The 21,656-nt window shown below is 36.5% G+C and overlaps 1 protein-coding gene across 16 annotated transcripts in view; it reads left to right on the top strand.

Annotated features, from left to right (window-relative positions):
• IKZF2 (IKAROS family zinc finger 2) overlaps positions 1–21,356 on the top strand; it is a 152,378-nt gene extending 131,022 nt beyond the window's left edge. For all 16 annotated transcript variants that reach the window (XM_032354700.1, XM_032354692.1, XM_032354703.1 and 13 more), the window contains 3 exons: positions 4,806–4,943; positions 13,032–13,175; positions 18,857–21,356. In XM_032354700.1, the coding sequence (XP_032210591.1) occupies positions 4,806–4,943; positions 13,032–13,175; positions 18,857–19,578 (1,004 nt within the window). In that variant the 3' untranslated portion in view covers positions 19,579–21,356. The remainder of the gene's footprint in view (positions 1–4,805; positions 4,944–13,031; positions 13,176–18,856) is intronic.
• The last annotated feature ends 300 nt before the right edge of the window (positions 21,357–21,656 follow it).

Here is a 21,656-nt window from a genome sequence, read left to right as displayed (position 1 = left end):
CTACTTGATTTTTTTCAGGTGTGGGCATAAATAACTAGAGTAAAAAGAGAAATAATTATTAAATAAGAAAAGGACTAGGAATACTATGCAAGCTAAGTAATTCAACATTATCATAATTCTATTTAGGAAAAAAATTGTCCTCTAACTTCCGCAACAAAAGTATTATAACATAGGGAAATGTTCAAACATATTCAGTAAAATAAGTAGAGTATAAATACAGTGTATAAAGGCACACAGTTTCATAACAAACTGTGTCTTTGCATGTACAGAAAAAATACAAGAAGATAAAAATGTTAAAGATAGTTATTTCTAAATTGTGAAATCATGAGTAATTTTTTGGTGAATTTTGGTATTTTCTATACAGACATATTGCTTTGAAAATTGGAAATTTAGTGAAATTTAAGGAAAATCAGTGAGAGGAAAATACTTAAAGAGTGAGGAAATGATGTCATTAATGAAACGCCAACCTGTTCTTTCTCTGAACAAATCACCATACTCAACTTGTTGTAGGCTACAAAAATACGTAAGACATTGCTCTAGCTTCTCAAGAAGACCACAGTCTAACATGGGAGATCAAAAGGAGTGTATAAACAGCCGCAAATAGAGTATTATGCTTCCTAGGCGTGGAGCTGATATGGTTATGATTCTTTCATGGGAAAGATCACTTTTAGATGGAAGATGAGGGAGTTTGGGAATGGAAGGATATATGGAATTTCAAGAAACCCAAATTGTATGAAGCCATTCCAGAAAGAACTAAGACACAAGTGTGAAAGCTCAAGGTGATTTTGGCTGAATTCTGGGGTAGAAGATGGGATGTATGCTTCGGAACCAGTTAGTGTGGTGTACTGGATGCCAGGTAGACGGATTTGGACTTCGATAGAAGTTAAGAGTCAGTAAGGGTTTTTAAGGAGGGGACTAAATAATTACACAAGAGAACACCTGGTTTAAAATCTATTATGCCAGCGTAGGCTAGTAATGAAGAATTGAACTTGTTTATCGGTTGTGGGATTGAAAAGGAAGGATAAACTTGAGAAACATTGAAGGAGTTGAGTCTGTATAATTCAGCAGTTGGATATGGGAAAGGGATAAGGAGGCAACAAAAGGAGCTGGCTGTTGCGAATCCGGGTTATTATAACAGTGGTAACAGTGACAAAAGAATAGTCCGAATAAAGAAGTAGTTTTGTGGAGGAAGATAATTTTGGATATGTTGAATTTTAGATTTCAGAGGAATAAGCACAAGGCAATACCCAAAAGGCATTTGAAAGTATGAGTTTAAAGTGCAGTCACTCAGCAAATACGTATTGAGTATCTCCTGTGTTTAATAACCACCATAGCACAATCACTTCAAAATTGAGTAAAACATGACCTTTGTCCTTAGGACAGAGCTCATTTTTTTGGAACTAGGAAGATGAATAGATACCATATGGATAATCACAATGAAATCATAAGTAATGTATCATCAGACTATGGACAGTGAGAGCACAGAGGAGAAAACTCATCTTTGGGTTAACCAAGATCATCCTATAAAGGTGTAAATGACCAGTAGCAGCTTACAAACATGGGAAACTATTCCAGGCAGGATCTGGACATTTCATGAAAATGAGGGCTTAATCGAGAGGGAACGGAGGGAGACTATTATAGTGAGAAAAAAATCGGAAGTTATGTATCTATTTGCCAGGTAGGAAGAGGTTGAGAAGCCAGTGAGGGGGAACACAGAACCTGATCCCAGAAGCTAAAACAAAGAGATTCAAGGCAAATGCAAATTTGAAAGTGGCCAAGAAATTAGGAAGATTTAGAATCCAAGTTCACCAGATTTAGTGATTCAGAAGCTATTGATGACTTTCTAAAAATGTCTGTAATATCAGAATTAAGGTGTTTCAGATGGTGAGAATATAATATTTATAAAAATAAATGCAAGATAATGTGTTATACATATTAACTCATGGTTTATAAGTATTACGCAAATAAGCTTATTATAGGGAGAAAATGTAAATAATATTTTCATGAACTTGATTTTTAAGGAATATCAAAGAACTGACAGGAAGTGGTCCTGTGGGGCTAGTAGAGCCATTGGATCTGGCGAGGATTGTGGCTAATGTTTGAAAACAATTTTCAAAAGAGTAGTAAGAGCATGATTTAGACTTTGAAGGAGCTAAGTACATGAAAACAAATACAAGGAGATGGCAGTTCCCGGAAATCCTGAAACACTGCCTCTCCTCCACCCTGTGCCCCCGTCCCCCATTATCTGATTAACTTACTTTTCCTTCAGTCATCAGCAGAAGTGTTCCTACCTCAGGCAGACCTTCCTGTCCAACCTTCTCGAACTAAATTAGGTTCCCTGTTTTATGCTAACACACCATTCTTTTGCTCTATAGAATCTACCACAATTTGTAATATATTGTTTGTATATTTGTTAAATGTCTATCTTCCTCACCAGTCATTTGCATGAGCATAGGCACCAGGAGAATTTGTTCTCTACGTTACATTCCAGCCTCATCACAATGTTGTTGGTACGTAATAAGTATTTAACAAATATGTATTAGTTGAGAGAGGCAGAAGGATAAAGTGGAGCATTTCCAGAGTAAATGTCCTAGAGAGAAAACAGTTACAACGTATGTTGTTGCCCAGTATGTGGATTGCTACAGTGGAACCCAGATCAAGATTTTGGAGAAACTGAAGTAATACTTCTAGAACAGTTCACTTCAATTGGGATGAAGAGGAAAGACTGATGTTTTAAAACAGATATCAAATGGGAGAAGCTGAAGTAAAGCAGAAAGGATAGATCTCAAAAAATGAAGTTAGTAAAAACTGAGTTTTGAAAACAGTACCCTTTTCTTCAAGTACTTCAAGAAAAGTACAAGTACCCTTTTCTTCCTGGGTGGGTGAGTTAGAAGTTCACTGAGGGTTTGAGCCAAGGGGAGTGGAAGGGAGCTATGTTTAAATGAAGTTCAGAAGGTTTCAGGTTTATATAAATAAGGGGAAGAAAGTATAGGATTATATGTTCATAGTAAAACAGGTATCCTAGGACACAGTGCAACAGGACCGATAAAGAGGAAGACAGAGACGATGAAACTAGTTGACATGGGCTATTGAGCCCAGTGTATGTGCTTAGTAAGTATTAGTTAGTAGACTTGTTTAGGGAAAATTCACTTATTTCTAGAGAAACAGTACTAAAAAACCCAAAATTAAGTAACAGTGATACCAAACAGAAGCTTTTTGTAATATGTAACTCCGTATCTTAAAATGCAACTACATGCAAATATATTTACACTATTTTCATGAAATGTTTTTGACTAAAAGTAGGTTCTTGTCGTTTTTAATGTTCTCACACAGTGATAAAGATTCTTCACAATATCAGAGACAAACTTGGTTCAATATATAAAAATTCTTTGTTCTAAAAAATAGATCTTTGTTTGCTTAGTATTTTTAGAAATGATTAATCCTGCTTTAGATAGCTTTTATTTAAAACTATTTGCAAAAATTATGATCATGAAATAACAGAGTTTATGTGCATCTCAAATACATTTTAAAAATTGGGTGGAATTTTATTTTTTGTTTTTTGTTCTTAATCAGTACGGTGAAGTATCTATGCAGTTCTGAATGCCTTGTTACAGTATTTCAATTCCACTTGTGACCAGTATCATAGTGTGGGTTTGTAAGGTGACTGGAGTGAGGGATACTATCTTTAACTATGAAAAAGAGTGGTCTTTGTCCTCTGGGCAAAACAAAGTGATTCCTGTGTCAGATGAGGGCCACTGACCTGATTCACACTATGTTTTACTACCAAGGGCTTCGGCACAGACCTGTTGTTTCTGTATTTATTCAAAACCAAGAATCAAAGTGCTCTGTGATATCCTTGTGAATTGGCATACAGTAAAACATGTCTCTTTCCATAAGGGTATTTTTCTTCATCAATTCTTTGAAGGTTTTTTTGTTTTGTTTTGCTTTTTTTTTTTAACATGAGCATCGAAGTATTTTACCTGGTATACTGAGATATGACACTCTGGCTACTAGGAAATAATTCATTTCCTGAATGTGAAATGCATTAGAGAAAAAAAGAAGATGGAGAAGAAAATGTTACTATCATCATATAGCTAAATAGTTTAGGACTTCAGTGGTTATTGTTAATAGTCCTGGCTCAAAGCACCTAGTAGGCTGATTCTTGGTAATGTAAGAACAGTGCTGATGTGGGAGAATACACTTAACTGCTGCCAAGTTTTGCATGTGTGAAGAGCTATTACCAAGATGGAAAGAAAAGAGAAACTCTGCTTTTATCTGTACTTTTTCTCATCACTTAAATTCTTTTTGGGCCCTTGGTACCGTAAGGTGAATAATCTTTTCATTAAACAATGACATTCCATTTGTTGCATTTTCGTTTTCTTCAGTAAAAATTCTGTCCTTATTTCCCTAAAAAATAAATTAAAAAAAAAATTCTCACCATGTATCTAGGGCACTCCTGATTTGTCTTTTGAATGAGTCAAAGCGGAGAGCATTGTGTAACGAGTTAGTGTTACGAGTCAGATAATTTGAAGACTGATCATCAGCCCCTCATGATCTAGGATACAGTCAGAGCATGAATTTGATTCAGTATTTCCCCTGTCACCAAAGGTACGATCTGCCTTATCTTCTGTCTTTTAGCCTTGGTAGAAATTTATTAGCTTTTCTTGCCTAAATCAGAGTGTGGAGGAGGAAGAGATTTGAGTCTGAAAAGCATATAAATGCTTCCTCCACACTATCAAAAGTCAGTTGTTAATTTTGCTTTGGATGAGACTGACAGCACCACTAATCTCGAGTTCTCTTTGCAGTGGGTAAACCTCACAAGTGCAACTACTGTGGACGAAGCTACAAGCAGCGCAGTTCACTGGAGGAGCACAAGGAACGCTGCCACAACTATCTCCAGAATGTCAGCATGGAGGCCGCGGGGCAGGTCATGAGTCACCATGGTGGGTAGAAATGGCATTCACCATTTTCATTCCCCTCTCACTGCTTTTGTAGTTCCTTAGGGGCTAGACAGTTCTCTCTACCCTTGAGCATGAAGATCGAATCTACTCTTTTTAAAACAATTTTAGATCACATTAACTTTTGCCTGGGATTATTATTTTTTTTTAAGATTATTTATTTATTTATTTGACAGAGAGAGAAAGAGAGATCACAGGTAGGCAGAGAGACAGCTGAGAGAGAGGGGGAAGCAGGCTCCCTGCTGAGCAGAGAGCCTGGTGTAGGGCTTGATCCCAGGACCCTGAGATCATGACCTGAGCCGAAAGCAGAGGCTTAACCCACTGAGCCACCCAGGTGCCCCAGTGGGATTATCTTCTTAAGCATGTGAAATGAGTTGAGCTTTGCGAAACTTGGCAAACAAGCTGTCCTGAGTTTTTGTGAAAATTCCAAGTTATTTCTGATAACCTGCATTTGAATTAACATAATAATGACAGCGGACTTTGAATACACCAAAGGAAGATAGTATTTGCTCATTGGAGGCACCAAATAGTTAGAAGGGGTTCTAGGAAACTCTGTACAGTTCCTAAAAGAGTTGGTTGTGTATTTTCATTTCTCTTAGGTAAGTGATCAGTGATATAATTGATGTAATTGGAAATATCTCTAATCTGTTTTGTGATTTATCTTGGAAATTACTCATTTTGCTTTCTACTAAGTGTAGGGAACAATCTAAACTAAAATCGGGCACCACTTCCCTCCACAAAAATCAAAACCCAAGCAAAACATCCTTACCGCCACAATATACAATAGCAGGTGGAAAGGTAGTTTCTAAGGTTTACCAATTAATAACTCTTTGTTACTGAAAAATTAATGTTGGTAAATCAGATTTACAAAGTAAAGTTATGAATTTCAGTTCTTTAGATTTGAAGCATCTGTCCTGTCCTCTTAATCATATTTGTATACTGATTAATTTTATCATTCATATAAGTACATACAAAAATCTTAATTTACTGTTGCATTTATATCTCTTATTTTAAAAAGATTTAGCCAGTATTAAATAATATAATTGGAGAACACTATAGTCATTTTCAAAATATAAATGTCTAGTTAGCAACTTACAGACAGCTCAAGGATTATTCGTGGGTTCTGTTTTATGTAGTACATGCTGTGAAACTGTTTATTGGGCAGCAAGTAATTATTTGTTTTTGAGTTGGGAATTTAAAATATTTATTTTGTTACCCTGAATAATTGAAGCATTTCTTCTTAAGGATAGTTTATATAATCTAAAGAACTATTTTAATTCTACTTTTTGTTGTGAATGAGTCCTTTGCTTTTATATTATTAACTAACATTTTTGAAAACCTGTCTTTGTTTTATGTCTTAGTAAATTTGACATTGCAACTTGCATTACCTCAGCTAATGAGGTTAGCATTGAATCCAGAGCAGGGAATTTAAAATGGTGGATCTAGGAGTCCAACAGACCTGGCCTGGCTCTGTGGCATCTGTGTCACAGACTTGATGTAAGAACTAAATGTGATTGGATATGCAATAAATACCTAATAGATGGTTCTTTTCACTCTTACATTTCAGGGCATTAAATATGAAGAAATGTTAAATGTTCCATGCCCTATAAAGTTGTTACTTACCAGCAGCATTAACTTAGGCATTTAAGGTTTCATTTGCCGTTTCTGTTTAAATTGTCGTTTTTAGAGGTGGCTTGAGGCAGGGTAACTGATAGAGGCTTGAGGATATGCCAGAATTTTCTAAAGACACCTTGTGATCCTACTACTATTTTTTCCGTATAATGTTCTCTCCTTGTCGTTTTGACATTTGATTGGATTATTAATTCTATTAATTCCTTTTCCTTTGAGTTTTTTATGAAACTCAGTTGCACACACATCTGAATAAGAAATAGAGTCTCTTCTGAAAGACTTTATGTTGTTATAGGGAGGTAAAATGTACATAAATAGTCAACATTTAACTATGTGTTGGCAAATCAACCAGTTATAGAATAAGTACTGATGAAAAATTAAGCAGGTCCATTTGGGGCGGGGGGACTTGTAACCAGCCGTAGCGTCAACACTCATCTCCCAGATTGCTTAGCTCATAATAATTAAAAATCCTTTATAGGTTGCTCTAAAACTGGAACAAAATGGGGAAAGTGGGAAAGATACTCAGGTACTGGGTAGAGCAGGGGACGAAGCCCAAGATAAGTGTATGGGAAGGGAGGGAGGGGAAGATAGGTTTTGGTATCGTTTTTAGACCCAAATATTTGTTATTCAGTATTGGATATAGTTTTAACCACATAAGTTTATATTAATATTATTTCATGCTGTACTTCTTTGGGCACATGGAATTAATAATTTGAGATTATCCTTAATCTTTTTCTTCTGTTAACATTCTTAATGGAGGATTGGATGTATGGGGTAGGAATTGATAAATGCCATAAAAGGAAAAAAAATATGGCAAAATGCTCCTAGAGTCTATCATTAACCTTGTCTCAGATACATAGCTTGGCATGTGTCTCATTTTAAAGACAGTTACAGTGAAATTTGTATTTATCCCCTTCCGTCTCTTACTATCGTGCTGTGTCTTGTCTATTTTTTTATCTTTTCTTGTGGTGGTAGAGGTGGGGGTTGCCCTCATTGTGGTTGCCATTAGCTCCTTGAAATTAATTATTATTCTTTATCATTTCATTTGTAACTGACATAGTTATGTCTCCTAGCCTCTCTTTCCTAAAACATGTTCTTCCCCATGTTGACTCTTCTAGGGAAGGGGATGTCTGAGTTCAAAGAGATGTTCTTTCACTGCATTCAGGAAACATTTATTGAAGGCTTGCTGTGTGCCCATTTCTACAAAACATTCTGGGGGTATAAAGATAAACGGACATAATTTCTTTCTTACATTTATAGTATAGTAGGAAATATATACTTTAAAGGAAGATGAAAAAAATAAAGACGTGTACACACTTCTAGAGGAGCACAAATGCAGAGCTGACCTAACTCTGTCTGGAGAAATCAAGGGAAGCTTCTTACATGCAGTGCTTGATTCACACATGAGGTTGAGAAAAAAATCATACAAATTAGATTCACAGAGAATGTATGTTCCAGGCAGAGCAGTTGCCACAGGTTAACACTTGGAGATATAAAAGAACATTAGCAGGTTCCTGAACATCGAACATAGTTGGAGTTAAAGAAGTGGTAGGAGATGACACTGACCTAATTGGTTGTAATGCAAAAATGGACTCTTTTATGTTAATCCAGTGTTTGAATTCCACTGAGGTAATCTGATTTGTGTCTTATAAGGAAAAATGTCACCCATGTAGAATATAGGAGAGGTGCCTGACTGACGTATGGGGAAAGAGACTGGAAGTGAGAATGCTAAGGAAAAGATGAGAAGGCAGTAGCAGGAGTAACAGGGTGAAATCCTTGAGACATATTTTAGAAGGTAGATTTAAAACTTTTGAGTTTAAGAGAAAAGGAGAAAATTCATGTCTTGTAGTTTTGGAAATAAAGATAATAATAATGAATTTTATGACAGATTATCTTATTTGAAAATTATCTTTATGCTCATTTTTGAAGTCTGTTTAGCTTGAAGAAAAAAACTTTAAACACCAAAGTATATAATTAGTTTTTTCCCCCTTGCCAGAAGAGAAAAATGAAAACATGAACCAAAAGATAGCTAGCTTTAAAGCAAGAACATATATTCTTAAGTTTATGCTTTTAATTATTTGAGAAAGGGAAGCTCTTTATTGCAGTTTAGGGAACATTGTTAAGAACCTGTAAACTTCTTCAACTTGTTTTCATTGGGTAACATTATTTCCTTCATGAAGTCATTCAGTAAAAATATATTGAATGTTATATTTGTTTCACATCGTAAAAAGTACTAGAGATACAATAAAATACAATCTCTACTGTAAGGTACTTACCAACCACTGGAAGAAATAAACCAGTAAACCAACAGAACACTGTCTGACAAGCTTTATAGGGACATATAGGATAGATGTCCAAATCGGACTCTGGGTGTCCAAGAGGAATTCCTGGGGAAAGTTATGTTTGAGTGGAGTTTTGACAGGCAAGAAGGCAGCTAAATAAATGGGAGAGTCCTTTATGCAGAGAGAACTGCATGTGTGAAGAAGAAGAAGCCTAAAGAGCATGGTGAGTTAAGGACCTACAAGTAACCAGTAGAATTAGAGCACAGGTTGTAAGGGCAAAAGAAATTAGAAGGTGATAAGATCAGAGAAATAGTCCGAGAACAGAATATCAAAGGCCAATTGTGCCAAGTAAAGAGTTTTGTACTTTACCCTAAAAAATAATTGTGGATTACATTTAATTGCTAGAAATATAGGACATCAATCAGAAGAGTCAAGACAAAAGCAAGTAGATCATTGCAATATTCTCCTGATTGGTCAATAGTCTAGAATATACAGTTAAAAACTGAGAACTGAAGATGTAGAATCTAAAATACATAGTACCTCCATGTGTGTCCATGAAGAGGAGGTAGTAGAGAGAAGGGAAAGGGGACTGGGTGAAAGAAAGAAACCTAGCATTTGCTGCAGATGTTTAGCTTGGTTGACCAGGTAGATAATGGTGCCATTCAAGAAGGTGGGGATTAGGAAAACAGGAGAACGTTTGGGATGGGAAACAGAGATTTCAGATTTTGAACACATTATCTCTGTGAAAGACTGAACTGCCAAGTGAAACAGTCTGAGAGAAAGTTGAATATATAGATCTCAAGTTTTCAAGAGAGGTAGGTAATATATATTTGGGAGCCATCATTATATAGGCGGTAGCCTGAAGTAATACGTTTTCTAAGGTCATATGGGTAACTATAGAGTGAGACATCTAGAAGACCAACAATACACCAACATACCAGGAAGAAAAAAAAAGACCAAAAAAAAAAAAAAAAAAGGGAAAGAAAAGAAAAAGCCATGAAGATGAGTAAGAGCAGAGAATGAGAGAATGGGAAGTGATTTCAAAAGCCAAAGCAAGCAAGTATTTGCACTATCGGATGTTATCAAGAAAATAAGAGAACTGAATTTGTTTTATATATAATTTGGCAGCGTGGAGAAAATGTATGGCAGTGTAGAAGACTTCCATTATTTTTGCCTGCCATACATACCTTCCTTCTTCTTTTGATAACAAAGTTTCCATTTTCCTTTAGAGGACTGTCTCCCATTGCATGAAGCCATATCAGAACTGTCAGCCTAGGTTCTCTGCCCTCTCTTGTCCAGAGGGTGGCCATGTGACCTATAATCCAAGTCCCTCAGCCTCTGTCTTCTTGGATTTTGAATTTTCAGGGGACTGTTTGGTACAAATAGCTATGTTGGGCACACTCTTACATGCTTTTGTCTTTAAGATTTTTCAATGTGGTGAGATAATGAAATAGTACAAATATGAAATTATTTGTATCTTGGTTATAACATCAAAAGTAAGGCCAAGAAGGATATCTGGTTATCAAGTTTGCTCTAACAAGTAAGATTAGTTCATTAGTGTTTTCTTAGCCTAGATAAATCTAGGTAAATCTATATGTGATTGTTGCCTTATTGAGTTAACTTAAGAACTTGTTTTGGGTTTCAAGCCCAAACACTGTACCCAGATCCTTGAAAGAAAGAAAAAATTCAGATTAGTTACATAATTGAGAAAATGTACCAGATCTTTTCCCAATGGCAGACCTTAAAAATATATCGAACTTGTTTATGAAAAGTCAACACTCAAATTATGCCTGCAAAAGAATAGTGTAGCATAATGACTAAGGGCCCAGACTCTAGAGCCCAGCCACCTAAGTTAAACTCATATAGTCCTTACTAACAAGATATAAACCCCAAGGAATCTCTGAGGTTTGGTTGCCCCATCAGTAAAATGGAGATGGTACTTATCTCGAGGAGATTATTGAAAAGATTAAATAAATTATTAAATCCAGTCTTAGAACAGTACTTAGCACATAGTATGTATCAGTTATTATTATTATTGTTGCTGATATGGTAGAAACAGGATCAATATTTGATATGTGAAAGGCTGATATAAAATAGAAGTAAGACCAGAGCTCTGACAAAGTCATTGTTTTCAGTTCACATGAGCTTCATTGAACTTGGGACAAATCATCTGAATTGAGGTGGATGTGGTGTGGGACAGTTCGCACACCCAGGTTTCGTTTTGAGTGTTAAATGTGTGCAAATATGAAAATTCAAGGTTAGACTTAGAGCAAAACTGCCAAGTTTTAGACTACTCATTTCAAAACTAATTAATATATTCAATTTGGGGGCAAACCCCGTTAACCAGTTTTGCTGTTTTTCTAGCAAAATTTACAACAAACCTTTTTTTCTTTCCTTCTTTCATTTTGGATCCTAGTTTGTGACATATTTTCATCTTCAGTTTGTATATGGCCTGTTTTTTAGCTTTATAGTTATGTTTAATAATGTAGTAAGTGCCTATAAATTCACCACCCAAAACAAAAGTTAAGATTCTGGTCATCTGTATCTACTAAATGGTTCCTAACCATTTCCATTGTCCACTGCCATCCTATCCTCCTGACCACCCCGGTTTGAATTTTTTGGTCGGCCTTTCTTTACTTTTCTTTTTAAGTTCTTGTTTTTGTTTCAGTTGTTGCTGAAAGAGGACATAATGTTTTATGTAATATCTTGGAATACATATTTTTCCACTTGATGACATCATGGATTATGTCAGTACAGAAAATGACCTGAGTGTTTCCTTACTTCCAATTTAAATCCAGTAATTGCGGCATCCCTTGTCCATCGTAGCCGTATCTTACAGACATTGAAGAGTAAATTTTTCTTTCCTATCCACTGGACTATACTAGGTTCACCCAAAACTTAGATTGAGTATCAATTTCTTTAAACATGTCCAAATTAGGAAAACATCTTTCTGCTGCCATTTTTCATTTCTTCAAAATCAGCAACCTGTATTGGTTATTAAGTAGGTCACCTGAATTGTGCACTGGATTTTCTTAACTTTCATCTCCTGCTTTTTCATTTTATTTTAGGGTCCGTCCTTATAAATGAGAATGTATTATTTCTCACGTAGTAGAACTATCCTTTACAAATGAAAGGAATAGACTAAATCATTTTGCAGTATATGCAGAGCAAGTAAAGGTAGTCTAAGATATGAAACCTTTAGGCTCCCAAACAGTACTGGCACAGGTACAATTTAGAGAAAGCAACCATAATCAAGAATAAGTTGTGGTCTTTCCTGTGAACATAGGCCTCTGTCATTGATCTCATCTGTATCTGTACCCTTAAACATAAGTTCTTTGTCTGTACTATAAATGCCATCTCTACTGTCAGTATCTCTGAGCTCATCTGTTAGCCCACAGCAACTTAGACAAATGGGATGAAGAGGGAGCAGCTCTGGAGAGTTTACGTCAAGTGAATTAGAGCAGTTGTTTAGTGAGCAAATATGCCAGTTTGGAAATGGAATTTTCTTATCCTGCTGAAGAGCTCTGTTTAAAATAAATTACAGCCATAAAGCGGCCACTTGTGTAGACATGCTCAGAATTGGAACTCCTTCATGGAGGCTGCTTTGTGCAGGTATTTATCTGCTGCCAATAGGGCTAAAAGCTCACTCAGCTCATCAATAGGAAATCTGCTACAGGAAAATACATGGGAGGGGGGGAAAACTGGTTATATATTGTGCTGTTACTCTGTGTGTCTGTTTAAGCTTTCCTGCAAAATAAAGTTGACTTACTTAAATTATTTTAGAAAAATAAACTCCAGAATCCTTGAAAATAGTGCAGTCTTAAAGTGGTATTGATTTTAATCAATGTTGAAAACACTTTCAGAGGAGTAAGATGAGAAACAAGATGAACATGTTTGCCACCAATAGTGGCCAACAGTTTATGTCATTGATCTGAGAGTGACTCAGATGAAAACAAATCCTGTGCGTGTGTGTGTGTGTGTGTGTGTGTATGTGTTTGTGTGTAAAATTAGAGCATGTACTTTAACACTAAAGATCATCTTTCTGCTTTCATTCAAGCACACTAGCATATGTTTAACACATATTGAGTGGCATATCCAGCTTTGTAGCTCTTAAAATGTTGAAGAAATTATCAGATTGCATCTTTTGTATGGTTTTACATAGTACCTCCTATGGAAGATTGTAAGGAACAAGAGCCTATCATGGACAACAATATTTCTCTGGTGCCTTTTGAGAGACCTGCTGTCATAGAGAAGCTCACAGGGAATATGGGAAAACGTAAAAGCTCCACTCCACAAAAGTTTGTGGGTAAGCATTACAAATGATTTTACTTCTTAAAAGGTGGTTTTGATGGGCAGAAGTAGGTTCCCATGTATTAGAAACATAGATGGTATATTTCAGCTCAAGAGATAAATAGCCATTTCTTTTGCCCATTATTCATTTCTACTTTATACTGTTCTGTGGGTACCACACTTACGCACACACATACATACACACCCTTAGATATATGGACCTAGGAAATAAAAGAAAGACTGATAGACGTTGATATCTCAAAATGAAATTATATAGTATAGTAGTATATAAAATGAAATGTTCATTTATTTACAAAATAAAAATACTTAAGGAAAATGATGTTGCCTAGAGGGCAGTTTTGTAATCTCTTTTCCAGTTTGCATTAGTGCCAGGTCTTTAAACTCTTTTCTTTACATGATATTAATGCTTTCTCTGTTTGATCTGGAATTAAGAGAAATCTTTTCCCCGAAAAATTCTGCATTAGAAAAACAATGCTGCAGCCTATATTCAAGAGCTTTCATGTTCGGATCTTTGTTTTCATCCAGCCTATGGTTTTGAAACAAAAAGTTTAAATATGATATACTTAGACTTTTCTTTTTCACTTCCAAGTCCTTATTTTTAATAATGCTCAGAGTTGGCATCGTTCTGTATGCTCTAAGTCATAAAGTGTCTCTAAGGATGCAAAAAGCATCCAAGCTTTTTAAGAATGTCTAAAAATAGTGATTCTATATAAAGAATTGCCATTAATTATATATGTAATATGTCTATTCTTACAGACTTTATATAGGGTAAAAATTAGAAGAGAAAGATTTTCAAATAGATTCTCACGTTCTAGTGTCAAAGACTACTGCGGAACATCCTGCTGTGGGTTGAGTGGTGAATGGGAGACAGTATTCTCTTTGGTTATTTCAGGGAGGGAAGGCTAATAAAATTCTTTTACTCCAATAATCACTTAGAGATTCCCTTCCAATCTAAACTGAAGAACTGACAAATCACCAAAATATCATTTTAAGAAAGCCAGAGAGATTTACTGACAGAGCTCATTGGGGGAAAAAAAAAAAAAAAAAAAAAATGCGAGAGACCAGCCCTAAGGAATCACAGTTGATCCTAGGTCAATTTAAAGCTCCTGCAGGAATACTCAAACGCCTGCCTTGGGCCCCAAGTAACTTTTCTTTCTGTCTTTCTCCCTTCCTTTTTATAAATAACTATTTTTTAATTGCCATTTCATCGGTTTTATAAACTGATCAATTTGATGGATGTCCATTAAAATGCCTATATCCCAACTAGACACTAGTATCGTTGGAAAAATATGCCTTTACATCTTCTGAATCTATTTAGTTCTGCCCTTTGAAATATTTCTGTTTCCTATGACTTAGAGATACTAGTCCCAATTTGATTTGATCACATTCCTTAGAAAAGAGAGACAGATTCTTTTTATTACATTTTGATTTTTTTTTAATTTCTAAAAAAAGAAGTAATAAAATAACATTAGATTTTTTATTAGGAATTTAATGGTATTTTTTATTTGGATTATCCTTTCTAACAAAATATAAAAACAATCACACACTGTCTCTGTGATTTTTTTTTTAATAAATTCCTTTTTACCATATTCCTCAGTTAAACACTATTCTTTGACCTTACCAAGCCTTCCAGACCAACAATCCCTGTACTTTCTGCATATCTTTTTGCATCCTCCTTTCTTTTTCGTATCCAGCTTAGATTCCGTGGTTAATTACTTTTACCACTCTCTTGACAATATTCTTGACTCTCTTATTTTGTTGCCTTTCTATCGCCTTCTCTTGGTGAAACTCCACTCTCCAGTGAGAAGAGGAACATCTTTCCCCTATCTATAAGGCTGCTAGTACTTGTGGAGAAAATCCCACAGCCTTACAAATTGGTGTCACTATAAATCAGTGAATAAGTATTAGTTGTTCCATCCATATGTGTAGCAGACCTCCTTCAATCCATCCTACGACAGTCCTCGCTCCTACTCAACCCCAGGGCCATTTCAGCATTTCTTCCTTCTCCACAAACATTGTATCTTACTCCTTGATGGTATTATATCTCAGCTTACAGGGAGTAAATCAGTCAAAATAGTTTCAGTATAATATCACTGATCTTATAAAGATTATGTGTATTTATATGAATAATTTTTGTCTTCTTTGTTTCAGTAAAAGAAGTATCCCTCTTTCTAATTAAGGTTCAGTCCTCTTCTTGTGCTCTGGAATTCTATCCCAACCCCCCAAATATCTTACATTATTATTCCTTTTTCTCACTTGTATTTTCAACCTCTTCCCTCTCTTGGCATTTTTCTTTTTTGTACTTAATACAATAAATTCTCATCATTTAAAAAAAAAAAAAATTCCCTAAAACCGAAGTCTCCTTCTAGCTACTACCTACTTTTTCCTTCTCTTCAAAAATGGGAGTTGTTGCAAGAGTTCTCTCTCTGTGCTTGCTTTCCATAATTTCTTTCTTTCTACTCATTCCCTAGCATATGCAACCTGGCTTTCTTCATCATTAAGGTCACCAGTAGCCTCTGTAGTAGAGCATTTGCCACTCTTGAACAATTAATTCATTTTGAAACACTTTTTTCCTTGGTATCTGTGACATGGATCTCCTTGCATTTCTTCAGCTTCTTTGCTCCTTCTCAGTCTTCATTATGAATTCGCCCTTGACAGCTGTGCTAATGGAGCAAAGGGACTAATGGAGGCCTCCATTCTTGTGCCTCAATATTTTAATACTTTAAATCAAGCTGAAAAACTATTGTGTCCTACCCTTCCTAACTTGGAAGACTGAGTTCAGATAAATATAGAATCCTTCAATTCCTTAGAGTACCACACCATCATGAGCATGAGCAGAACCATCGCCTAACCTGCAGCCAGGCCTCGCTCTTAGACCTACTTCTGGCTATGTCCAGTACTGAAAGGGGGCCTCATGCACATGTATGTAGACTTCTCAGCCTGCGCATTCTAGTTCTTCTCACATTGGACCCCACACACAGCACATGAAGAGTCGTGTGTTGGCCACTCCTCAGACTTAATTGTACGAATCCCAGCAGCACAAATTAGTGCTCTGGAGGAGAGACCCTGTGACAAGGACTGTACTTACCCTTCGTGCAAGCTCAGTGCCATTTGAGCAAGGAATTCTGGGGTCATGGGTATGTAGGGTATATGGTCTAGGCAGTCCTCTCCAGATAGGCACATTCCCTTGGCTGTATACATTCCTCATTCCATGAGGAGCAAAAAAAACTCTGTAAACATGGGGCCCAGTGTAAGAATCCAACTTGCCTTGGTCTGGGCAGGCATTAGAAGTCTCGGTGTTCTTCCAGGTTCTATTTTTGACCTTCTCTTCTTCACACTTTACCTATGCCTGGGTTGTATTATCTTCTCTTCTTATGGCTTCAGAAGTTACTTTCTATCAGCTGATGACTTAGCTATCCACATCTCAAGCAGAGGTCTGTCTCCGAAATTTGAGACTATATTTTAGTAGTTACTGCACCATGACTGTGACTCAGTCTTTCCCAGTGTGAACTCATCATCTTTTCTATCTCCTTGCCATCCACTAAGTTTCCTAGGCCAGAGACGTGGGCTCCGTGTTTAACTTCTTTCTCTTTTGCATATTCTAGGTCTAGATAATCACCAAGCCCTAGAAACTATATCTTCTAAATGTCTCTCCATTCCATCCAATTTTCTCCATTTCCACTGCCAGTGCACTAATTCAGGCCACCATGATCTTTACAACAATAACTTCCTAAACCATCTCAACAAATAAGTGCCTAATCAAGTCACTTCCCCATTTAACCCTTTTAGTCCTTATTACCCTTGGGTAAAATTCAAATTCCTTAGCTGTTGAATAAGCCCCTTTATTATCTTTTCCATCTTCCTCATCTATTTCCACTCTCAGCTATATGGTGACATATAAGTAAGCCCTTGACAAGTCATGCCCTCTTGCTTCTGAGCCTTCCTACCAGCAGGTACACCCCTGCATTCCTTTAGTTGGCTAGTATTTGTCATCACATTCTTATCTCTAATGCCACTTTCTTCAAGAAGTCGTCTTTTACTCCCCTAGTTGTGTATTCCTTTTATTTGACCTCATAACTTCTATCACACTGTATTAATAATGAACCCTAAATTGCTGTCTCTCCCTCTAAACTGAGCTTAGAGAATTTAGGTTAGATTTGTCTAGCTCACCTTTTAAACTCTTAACATTGTGATATCTTAAATTGAATGCCATGAGATAAGGTCTCATCATTTTTTTGCTTCCGTTTTCATTACTCTGATCATTCCCCTTATCTCACTTTGGGGATCACTCTTCAAACCTGAAATTAATGCTGGATATCTGAAAGTGTTTTTCCAGAATACATTTCTGTGGACATTTTTTTAATCAGCTTTACAAATTAGGCCTCCATCTATAACATACTAAACATTTTTAAGAAGTCCACATATATTTTTAAGAAGTCTTTATCTGTGAGCTTTACCTATCAACACAGCAAGCAGTTAGTAGGAGACCATATTTAGTGACAGAATTTTAAAAAGATTTAAAATATGCTGTCCAAAGCTGGCAGTACTTAAAAGAGAAAAATTAAAATTACTTCTGCTTTATGCATAGAACTCTTCATGGTTAATCTCGAAGTAAAGTATAAATTAGTCGAAGTAAATATTAAAGGGAAAACTACAAAAATCCTTCAGTCAAGATAAAGTATTGAAAATTAACAATGGGTGTACCTACCAGCACCATTGCCCATATATCTGAATAAGGAAGGGGTGGTGTAAAAATGACGAATTCTCCATTTCAAGAAGCAAAACAACAAAACATAGTATTTTCCAAGTTTATAAATAATCTATTTTTGGAAATAACTCCTGTATGTATACAGTCCTAAATTTCATTTAGTTTATCAAACAATACAACTTTTTTTGAGAGAGAGAGAACAAGTGCAAACACAAGCATCTGGGAGGGGGCAGAGGGACAGGGAAAGAGGGAATCTTAAGCAGGCTCCATGCCCAGCACAGAGCCCCACTTAGGGCTCCATCTCATGACCCTGAGATCATGACCTGAGCCAAAAAGTCAGACACTTAACCAACTGAGCCACTCAGGCATCCCCAAACAATGCATCTTTTAACAGTATTTTAATGGTGATGGTTTTTTTAATTCTCCAGGGTGACATATACTGACTCTGTGATTTTTTTTTTCCTAACATAGCCATCAAATCAACCAAATTAACCCGATATAACAGTGAGGTGACAGACGTTACAAGCAGATCACTCTCGCTTTTGTGATCTTTGTGGCTTGGTCACCGATGTCTAAAATATGCAAAACAAGCATAGTCTCTGACTTATTTTCACCCGGTATTTCTTTTTCCACCTGTAGTCACTGAGCTGTACACAAGTGGAAATTTTAATTGAGAATAAAAATAAGATAACACAGTCAATCAGACCTTTCAGGCTAGATGCATTTTCATGATGGCATTAAAACAAGTGCAAATGGCTTGTGAAATTCTTACTACTAATCCTCTTTGCAGGTTGAGAGTATTTGTGAGTCTCAGCAGAATTAAAGAGCCCAAATGCTTGATCTAAAGAATAAGATTATCATATTACAGAAAATGGAGACGATTAACTTTATACACTTATGTTTTAATCCAATCACTAATTTTGTTGTATTTTGTTTGTTTTTTACTTTTCTCGCTCTCCTCCTTTCAGGGGAAAAGCTCATGCGATTCAGCTACCCAGACATTCACTTTGATATGAACTTAACCTATGAGAAGGAGGCTGAGCTAATGCAGTCTCATATGATGGACCAAGCCATCAACAATGCAATCACCTACCTTGGAGCTGAGGCCCTTCACCCACTGATGCAGCACCCGCCGAGCACAATCGCTGAGGTGGCCCCAGTTATAAGCTCAGCTTATTCTCAGGTCTATCATCCAAATAGGATAGAAAGACCCATTAGCAGGGAAACCTCCGATAGTCATGAAAACAACATGGATGGTCCTCTCTCCCTCATCAGACCAAAGAGTCGACCCCAGGAAAGAGAGGCCTCTCCCAGCAATAGCTGCCTGGATTCTACTGACTCAGAAAGCAGCCACGATGACCACCAGTCCTACCAAGGAAACCCTGCCTTAAATCCCAAGAGGAAACAAAGCCCAGCTTACATGAAGGAGGATGTCAAGGCTTTGGATACCAAGGCTCCTAAGGGCTCTCTGAAGGACATCTACAAGGTCTTCAATGGGGAAGGAGAACAGATTAGGGCCTTCAAATGTGAGCACTGCCGAGTCCTTTTCCTAGACCATGTCATGTACACCATTCACATGGGCTGCCATGGCTACCGGGACCCACTGGAATGCAACATCTGTGGCTACAGAAGCCAGGACCGCTACGAGTTTTCATCACACATCGTTCGAGGGGAGCACACATTCCACTAGGCCTTTTCATTCCAAAGGGGACCCCTATGAAGTGACGAACTGCACATGAAGAAATACTGCACTTACAATCCCACCTTCCCTCAGATGTTGACATACCTTTTCTTTCTTTTTTTTTTTTTTAAATATTATTACTGTCATTAATTCTTACTTTGTGGACGCAGTGTCGTTTGCTCTGCCTAATTACAATAAGGAAGAAACAGAGGAGAGAAGGGACAAGGGATATTGTTTCTTGATACCTTGGCTTGTTTCTTTTGTGGGAATTTAAGAGCAGTTCCATTTCTGCCATGCATAAATATAAGGTATATCGTGCTTTGAGAAAAAAAATCACTTGATTCATATAGATTCACCTGAGAGATTCTAAGTTGCCACTGATGTGGAGGATCAGGATTGAAGGCAGGAAAGTTTAGAGTTTCTGGGTAGAACTATTGCAGTTTAAAGTGGTATAAGTAATTTTACTCTTCAAGGAAGAATTTTGTTTCAAAATGTAAACTTTTTTTTCCCCCTCGATAGATCATGGAACACAAACACATTGTTACTTTCAGTGATAACTCCTTGGATGAGTTGTTGTGGGTTCTATGTTTACTTCCCCAATGGAATTTATAATACAATATGTTATACACTGTACCATATAGGAAAACTTTTGAACTACAGGTAGTTAAGGACACCAACAATACATCTGAGGTCCTATGATCTTATTTTTCTAAACTTAAGCACTGTTTTCCATAGTTTTGATGACTGGCATTTTATAGACACCCTGGCAGCCTTACTTTTAACACCTTTAATGAATAGAATTTTTATCTAGTTTTAAGAATAACATATGGTCTAAGAGTGGCTAAGAGGCAGTCAGTAGTTTCCAGAAAGGACCTCTACTTTTCATAAATTTGTTTGGGAAGTTTTCTTTTAAAGTTGTAATGTGGTGGCAGCATAGTACGCGTGTTTGTTTCTAAAAGTATGCTTACGATCGTCACTTTATCAGCATTTAATCAGTGTTAACCAGTCAGCAGAAAAACATAATTAGGCTAACAGTAGGGGGGAAAAAACCCACTCAGAAATCCCTTTTCTGGTATGTCTCTTTTCACTGGTTTTTTCAAGCTGTGACCACCCAGTGTTCTATCCATAGTCCATCATCTTTTACTATTTGAGTAGAAGATCATAAAAATCTTGCTATAGATTTTTGCTTTCCAAATCTTGGAGCAATTACTAATTCTACCTGAATGTGGTAACTTGAACCCCATAAGGTCGTGGAACTAGGGCTATTTATTCTAGTATTTCTTCAATAATAATATTTACCACTTGTGGTGCAAGGAAAAGGGAACTTCTTTGTAACCTGTACATTAGACTATAGATAAACAAAAAACAAAACCTATTTTTTACCCTTCTTGGAGTCTAGAAGGTAATCTAACCTCCAAGTGAAAGTCACCATGTCCTGCACATTTTTCTGTCTTGAAAGCATTCAACTATGTATAAGTCCTTGTCAGAAAGGAATCTCAATCCCTTAGTAAAAATTTTCTCTTCTTTTAATCCATACATATGTTGCCATTTTTCATATGCAAATTTTTATTTCATTTATAAGGGTGCTGTTTTTTCTCTGCAGTCCAACAGCATTAGAGGGGAGAAACCAAATGCAATTGAGTCATTTGGATCAAGTCACACTGGGATGCAGAACTTGCTGCTTGTGTTGAGGGAGGACAGGCCTGTCGGTGACTGGATTATCTGTTAGCCGTTTATGAATACTGATTCTGTTAAGCAGTAACTGATAACTGCTCTAACAACAACAACAAAAAATCATCAAATAGGATGCTGAAACTGTGTAATACAGATGATGTGAGAACTAGCAAGATTAGAGACCTATGGACAGAGAAGCAAATCTGACCCCAATATTGACTGTTCTTTTCTTATTTTCTCATTTATCATCTGCTGATTTAAGCGACTTCTAAGGACTAACACAGATAGAGCTAGGCAAAAATGATTATAACTCAGCTCTCCTTTACTGGCCCCGCTTGTAATTATTTTTGGAGAAATATCCACACTGGTCCTTTAAGTCAAAGAGAATGTACCAAAACAGAGACATGAAATGT

Source organism: Mustela erminea, chromosome 8, assembly GCF_009829155.1.
Source record: "Mustela erminea isolate mMusErm1 chromosome 8, mMusErm1.Pri, whole genome shotgun sequence".
NCBI classification, from domain to species: domain Eukaryota; kingdom Metazoa; phylum Chordata; class Mammalia; order Carnivora; family Mustelidae; genus Mustela; species Mustela erminea.
The sequence above is the reverse complement of the archived record's forward strand: the minus strand, read 5'-3'. Positions and strand labels throughout refer to the sequence as shown.